This window comes from Bufo bufo, chromosome 7 (genome assembly GCF_905171765.1).
Source record: "Bufo bufo chromosome 7, aBufBuf1.1, whole genome shotgun sequence".
Taxonomy (NCBI): Eukaryota; Metazoa; Chordata; class Amphibia; order Anura; family Bufonidae; genus Bufo; species Bufo bufo.
In genome coordinates, this window is record NC_053395.1 from 170,732,628 (window position 1) to 170,740,783 (window position 8,156).

General features: G+C 44.1%; 1 protein-coding gene across 2 annotated transcripts in view; it reads left to right on the forward strand.

The window, feature by feature from the left end:
* Positions 1–3,488, forward strand: part of TRAF3IP1 (TRAF3 interacting protein 1) — a 53,808-nt gene extending 50,320 nt beyond the window's left edge. For both annotated transcript variants that reach the window (XM_040440748.1, XM_040440750.1), the window contains one exon: positions 2,751–3,488. In XM_040440748.1, the coding sequence (XP_040296682.1) occupies positions 2,751–2,916 (166 nt within the window). In that variant the 3' untranslated portion in view covers positions 2,917–3,488. The remainder of the gene's footprint in view (positions 1–2,750) is intronic.
* The last annotated feature ends 4,668 nt before the right edge of the window (positions 3,489–8,156 follow it).

An 8,156-nucleotide genomic window follows, 5' to 3' on the forward strand; every position in this document is an offset into this window, starting at 1 on the left:
TGTAATCTATGCGTTAGCATGCCCGTGTAACCTAATATATATTGGTGAAACGTCCACAGAATTAAAATTAAGATTGAACAATCACAGGAATTCAATAAGAAAAAAACGTGCTGATCTTCCGGTCTCCAGGCATTTTGGATCCCTTGGGCACTCTGAGCGGGATCTAAGATGCTGGATTCTGGACCATGTTGAACTCCCCAGGAGAGGCGGAGACCGTCTAGCTATTCTCAAAAAAAGAGAATTGCGTTGGATTTATGATTTAGATAGCTTGCACCCTAGAGGATTAAATGTAGAGTTCAGATAGGTGCCTGGTGATCTGTTGCTCGCCCCCTTTTTCCACGCATTTATGTGTTATATTTTCCCCGTACCTGTAATAGTGTCTGAGAATTGTGAAAGTACTATATGCAATTACAAACACAACAGAGTATAAAGTTGGAAACTAATATATTTTTTTTTCTTGCCTTTTAGAATTTTTAACTCTCACGATGCTGGATGCGGATCCCTGGACTTTAACTTGTTGGAAGCGGTGCAGCCCAGTACCAACTACGGTGTCCTATCGTATATGCGCTACTCCAGACACATTATCAAGCTATAGTGCGCTGCTGTTTTCTGTAATGTTGAGGGATAATCCCTCCATGACCGCTTTTTCCAGCAAGTGGGTTAGGTAGGTCGGCGGGGTTCATGGAGATGTCCCCTTCCGACGTACACGGCCCCATAGTCCGGTGTCCCTCCCGAGAGGTGGGGATCCCGGTCCTGATGCTGGCATCTGTAGGAGATCCCTGCTGCGGTCTGTTGCACATTCTCTATGTGTTCCGTTCTATAGTCACGGCTTTGAGTACATACTCTGTATAGTTATCATTTACGTGGTGAATATAGAACGGACATTTAGGGCACTTTTCCCTGAACTAAAATGGCGCTGGTAGATGTTACCCTATAGAGCGCATGCGCACTATTCTCTCATTGTGATTCACATGATGTTGTTACTCTGGGCATGCGCATTGAGGAGACCGAGACGCATAGGGAACATGATGGTATATGTGGGCTCCATGGCTTTCCGAGTTTCACTCCTGGGATCCCCATTCAGTAGGTCTGCACTGTTTTATGGTTCTAATTGGAGCACAAGTTCTATATATGTCTTGTTCTATATAAGAGGGATAGTATCCTGGTATGATAGAACGTATAACACTAGTCACTATGTTAAACATGCACTTTATAATTGTAACACATGTCTGCAATTTAAGATGATTGTAACCACACCCTGATGGGAGTAACACTTTTTGTAATGCTTTAAATGTGCTCACTTTCACTGTCTCCATGCTTGAGAAAGGCTCGCAAGAGCTGAAACGTCGCAAACTTTGCCTAACATGGGTGAATAAACTGCTTTGATTTTTTCATCACATATTGGAGTGCAGTCCTGCTTTCTATTCGATTATACTATTGGGGATTGGGGATTGCCGTTGCCCCCCTTTTGGACATTGCACCCACTTGTCAGGTTGGTGCTCCCGTTGGACTTTCTTTTTTTTTTATATATACGGTATATATATATATATACGGTAGATAAAATGGCGTGTACAAATACTTATTTGAGTTCCCACACAAACATAGAAATCAATATGAGCTTGATTGTATTGGTGCAATTTGTGCAAAAAAAGTGTATGTGCAGTGAATTAGATCGATAAAAAGTAGAAAAATAAAAATAAGAATAAAAAGTAAAAATATAAAAAATTAAAAAAATATATAAAGTAAACTAGAGTGTTCAATCTAGTTAGCAAGTTGATCCTAGTGCAGGTGAGTTAATTGGTATTGATATTCTTGATAGATGATCAAAAAATGGATGAAAGGTAAAATAAGAAAAATCTGTATTGTTGTGGTACAAATAGTCCAATGTCTTCTCCTATAAATTTGTGTTCTCCTTTTCTCTGTGCAGTGATTTTTATTCTTCTATAGTGGTTGATACTGTTGATAATCATAAATAGCTAGCTTATATAATGTCCCAATTAGTTAACATTGGTAAATAAACTTCAGCTGGCTACTGTTGCAATATTTCGATATAGTAATATTCACACTTATTGAATAAGTAAGTGTAGCTTTCAAGCATAGGGTTGCCCGATTCTGCTAGCTACCGTTATAGTATTTCAATGCAATGACATTCTTATAGGTAAATATATCTTCCAGGCAGAGGGTTGTCAGCCCGGCAGTGGCGTCCCACGTGGCCGTCGATAGCAACTCCAACTGCCAATACCTGAGTGGTGTATTCGCCTTTGTAAAGTCAGTTTTTCTTCTTCAAACTCGCAGGCGCGCAGATAAGGCGCCAGTCCCTCAGCGTCCCACGTGTGCAATGACGATCCTGTACCGGCCAATCTGCGGGCAAAGTTTTGCTATGGTGACGCCAGGCAAACATGATCACGTTTACACTGCCTGGCTCTGTCAAAGTGCAGGGGGCGCAGCAGTTTCAGAGAGAGCAGAGCCTTTAGGTGTAACGGCAACGCCCCCGTTGCGCCTAGAGGCTCATTTGCATATATTAAAACATAATTTTTCTACGGACACATATGAACATGGGACCAACACAGATGCCTTCAGCTGCCAAGCGCACATGGAACAGGTCAGCCAGTGTCATAGGGACAAATCTGCTGCCAGATGCCCCTTAAGGTTTAGCTGTATGTTTTATGCTTTTTATTTCCAGACTTTTGCACGCCTCCTGAAAGCCTACCACTAAATCCATGTGATTCTATCTCTTTGTGTGTTCTCAGCGTCACGGACACAGCTGTGGATCCTCTAAAGGCAGAACTTGCTGAACTTGAGCAGCTGATCCAAGAACAGCGAGATAAGATTTGCACAGTCAAAGGGAACATTCTACGGAATGAAGAGAAAATCCAGAAGATGGTTCAGGGCATCGGAGCGTCCGGAAGAGACTGAATTATGCTTTGACGTTCTCATTCCATTACTCAGAGACATACTTTATATCTTTCCACACATCCAGTCATAAAAATCTATTTATTTTGGCTTTTGTTCGGGGTGAGTGTTTATATTCTATGCATTGTTGGGAGGTTTGTGACCATTTTCTTTGTAAATGGCAGCCTCCATCCTGAAGCACTCTGCTGGTCATTGGCTGATGTCTGTGATTAGGAGACTGACTGATCCCCATTACTGGACCACTTCCATTACAATGCACTTATCTAAAGAAAAGTCTAATTTTCTACCTTTTTCTTTGGAAAATGAGTAATGCCTACGGTATAATTGTATACATTGGATTGTCAGCTGATCACGCCAAAAGTGACTGAATCTGGCTACAAATATTTCATGGCTCTAACGCCTTAGGTGGAATTCACACAGTGGATTTTGCAAAGGCAAAATGTGCCACATATTTCATAGAAGAAACCCTTGTGGTTTCTGTCGCGTTTTATCAATTTGAATGTCACGGACCTGCTTGCAGTTTAGCCCCATTAAATGGAGCTGAACGGCGAGCGGACACAGCGCCAAAAAAAAAATGACATGTCCTCTCTTGTGCTCTCCACATCCCGTTCTGCCCCATTGAGAATGAATGGGTCCACACCCGTTCCCGATATTGCGGAACAGATGCGGACCCATTTGTGGACGTGTGAATGGACCCTTACAGTGACAACACAGTAGGCAGTAAGCTCCCTCTAGTGCTGGCTGCAGCATGTTATCTTTTTAAAAATTCCGTATTTTTGCAGGCGATTTGGACCTCTGTATCAGGAAATACAGAGACCCATGTACTGTAAAAATGAATTGGCAAAGAATCCGGTCTCTAATTTTTCAAAAAACGTTTGTGTCAAAGAGACGTATCAAAACATTTGATTGGTAGGGGTCTGTGTGCTGAGATCTCAAGAATGACGGGAGAGAAGCTCTCGCACATGGTGTTTTTTCTCCTCTCTGCATGAGACGGACTACTTAGAAGTCTATGGGCCCATCTCCATTCCGTCCTCGGCAGTGAGGGGAGGGAGCGTAATATGTGCAGGCTTCTCTCTCCTTGTTCTAGATATCGGTGGGGGTCTCAATGCTTGGAAAATATTCTGTATAACTTGTTTTTCATTCTGGGCTTTGAAGTCCAGGAGGAGGTCCTATCAGTAATTGACAGCCTTCGCTCTATGACTGTATATACAGAGGTAGCAGTCAATCATTGATAGGTCCGCCTCCTTGACTCGAAACCCAGAATGAGAATCTAAATGTATAAATTACAAGTTATCCTGAATCTTTCCCCACAGAACTATATAGCTCAGCTCCTCCTGCTCTATAACATGCTGTCTGTAGATTGCACTGCATTTTCAAGGTGACAGGTTCCCTTTTAACAACGATCCATCTGGTCCTTAATCTGCGGGAGACAATAGAAATGGCTCAGATCTGGACCCCATCGTGGTGGCCAAATCTCTAGAACATATACCCCCAGGAACACATTCATTTTTAATGTTTGGTACAAAATTTCTAACTAGACGAAAGCATCAATCTCAGAGTCAGTCTGTAAGTTTGCTGCAGGGCCCTTAGCAGTTTCCTAGAAATCATTCATCTGGTATTGGTCATAGATCAGCATCCACTTGGTATATTGTACCTTCCAGTAATGCCCATCCGTCCATCCATCCATCCATTTGATCTCCGTTGATAAACAGACTGCTGCTAAATCAAGTCAGAAACTTCTGTGTTGCACAGATGGATGATCAAAGATAGATGACTGCAGATTTTATATTTTGTCGTGTACAAATTATTTATATTCCTATTAATCACATGATGAAATGTGTGTGAACATTTTGTAAAACTTGGAGCATTACACTTTATCAGATTATTATGTTTTAATGTTTTCTATAAAATCAATCAAAACAGGTGATGTCTCCACTTCATTATATGCTCCTGTATGTCTGTGTATTCTGTCTGGTGGTGATGGAGGGTTGCATCTAATGTTTCTAATTACCATATAGCCGCCCTCTATTCATTTTATATATATATATATATATATATATTACTGTGGGGATTCGCTCTGGTAGACAGGACAAGCAGACGCAGTATAGAGGCATAGACCAGTTTGTTATTTTAAAACTTCAGTGTTTTATTCACACTTATGGCAACAAAACAGTACGATAGTCCATTTGCAGTTTTGGTGTTCGTTCACACCTAGACAGTTCATACAGCAAAAGAGTCACCTGTTATCCTAGGTGTTAGTTCACACCCGATCGGCATTGCTCAGGATAGAGCAGACCTCCCAAACTCAGGCCTCCTGCCTAGCACACGGCTTAGATCCCAGTCCAGCGATTGCCAGAGCTCCTCTTTCAGAGAGAGAAGTAATTACCACCAGCTGACGCTGCTGGCTGTTTTTTTTTTTTTTATATAGGCCAGACAAGACCCGGCCTGGAACGTGGGGAGTAGTCACCCACCCAGCACTTTGACTACTCCCAGTAAGAGCCGTCCCGGATCAGCTATTACAGCTATACTAAATAGCAAGGTGTCAAACCGCAACTGCTGCTGACACATGAAAACTGTCTCTTACTCCACCGAGGCCAGGAACCTCTGTGATACGTACCTATCACCCACAATGATTCCTTGTACCTTCTTACAATACACACGTAAATTTGTGTTGGTGAAAGACTGTGTGCATGAGATCATTTGATTGTTTGTCACCAAACAGATGGGTGGATCTACTAGTGCAGGGGTCAGCAACCTTCAGCACTCCAGCTGTTGTTTAACTACAATTCATAACATGCTCTATTCACCTCTATGAGAGTTTTGAAAAGAGCAAGTATGCATGCTGGGAGTTGTAGTTTCACAACAGCTGGAGTGCCGGAGGTTGCCGACCCCTGTACTAGTGCATGAGCCTGTGAACATGGACAGAGGTGTATATACTAATATACTGGCTTTTTCTTCCAATAAGATGCACCTAGGTCATTAGACTTCACATCAGACCGAGCCCAAGTAAGACCCCTAATGTTAATCAGACCTCAGTTCAGACCCCCAATGTTAATACGACCCTCAATGAGACCTCAGATCAGACCCCCATGTTACTCAGACCTCAAAACGGACAAAAAATATATAAAAAAATCAGCTGGCCTCTCCTGTTCTGGACGCTTCTCCTGAAATCCAGCACTCTTCCTGGTCTTCCTACAATGCTGTGCTGTGACCCAACGTTGCGTAGCATGATGTTACAGACGACGCCAACGTCCTCACGCGTAGTCCTGCAGGACCAGGAAGTGGTGAGTACAGAACCCACCCAAGCAGCGCTGTATTCACCGCTTCCCCTGTCCTCCTGTACTAATGAACGCTTCCATAGTGACACAGTGATGTTCCCTACATACACACACACACACTTGGAGGGGGGGGGGGGGGGGGGGGGGGGTAATTAGGTGCATCTTATAGGGTGAAAAATATGGTTCTCAGCCACGCACATTGGCGTAGATTTATCAAATCTGGTGTAAAGGAAAACTGGCTTATTTGCCCAGAGCAACCAATCAGATTCCACCTGTCAGTTTTCAGAGCTCCTTTGGAAAATGAAAGGTGGAATCTGATTTACACTAGTTTGATAAATCTCCACCATTGACTTCCTTTCATTCATATAAAAGGCCTCTTTCACACTACCGTTTTTTTTTTCCGTTTTGCGTTCCGTATACGGTCCGTATACGGAACCATTCACTTCAATGGTTCCGCAAAAAAACGGAATGTGTTCCGTATGCATTCCGTTTTTCCGTTCCGTTGAAAGATAGAACATGTCCTATATTTGGCCGCAACTCACGTTCCGTGGCTCCATTAAAGTCAATGGGTCCGCAAAGAAAACGGAACACATACGGAAATGCATCCGTATGTCTTCCGTTTCCGTTCCGTTTTTTTCTGAACCATCTATTGAAAATGTTATGCCCAGCACAATTTTCTCTATGTAATTACTGTATACTGTATATGCCAAACGGAACGGAAACACAACGAAAACAAAAAAAACTGAAAAACGGATCCGTGAAAAACGGAACGCAAAACACTGAAATGGACATACTGTAGTGTGAAAGAGGCCTAAGAATGTGGCACATAAGAACGCATAGGAAGATGTCCATGTGCATGGGTGTCTATTTGTGAGCACATGCTGATAGCCTTCTGGATGAAGTGAAAGTGTATACCAAGGGATTGGCCTGGGTAGGGTGCCATCCAATCCAAGGCCTGCCCAGAATATAAGTATTTACATTCATGGTCTGGGTACAAATGCCTAGTGAGTAGTTCATTGGCTAATATTAAAGAGTCACTGTACTTAAACACAACTTCATTTAATAGAGAATGGTGTAAATACCAAATTTCTAAATCCCTTCCTTTAAAGGGGTTGGCCACTCTGCATGTATTTTCTTACTACTGTGTGGGAGGCAGGAAAAAAGTACTTTTCCTAATATATGTCTGAGTAGATCTGCCTGTTTTTCTACAATCTGATGACACGCCCCCTGAGCCCCGCTCTGCCGTGCAGCCAGTTCGTCCATGGCTGCACGCGACATGGAGGAGCTTAGTCCATGCCTGCAGAGTAAATGCGCATGCGCTGCTTTTCCTCATCCTCGCAGCGCATGCCCAGTCTGCCACTGGCGCCCCAGCCTCACGTAACCCTAACCCCCCCATCCGGCACTTCTACTGTGTCCAGGGTCGGTGCCTGGAGCTGACACATTACCGGTAGGGATGTCCCGATACCAGTATCGGTATCGGGACCGATACTGGACATTTGCAGAGTACTTGTACTCGTGCAAATGTCCCCGATACCACTGCCGATACCTGCTGGCCGCTTGCGGCGGCGCTCTCATCAGTTCAGCGTGGGGGAAGGAATTCTGTGACTCGCATTCCCGGCACCCGACCTCTGAGAGGACGCTGTGATCCGTGCAATTAACCCCTCAGGTGTGGCACCTGAGGGGTTAATTGCGCGGATCACAGCGTCCTGTCAGAGGTCGGGTGCCGGTACTGTTCTTCAATCTCTGCATTGGTGGCAGTGGGCAGTGCGTCCCCCCCCCTCCCTCCCCAGTATTAATCATTGGTGGCAGTGGCCACAGGGTCCCCCTCCCCCCCATCATTGTTGGCAGTGGTCAGTTCTGGCTGCCATGGTAACTAATTGGAGCCCCAGCATTACACTGCTGGGACTCCGATTGGAACTGACCACTGCCACCAATGATGGGGGGGGGGGGGGGACCCTGTGGCCA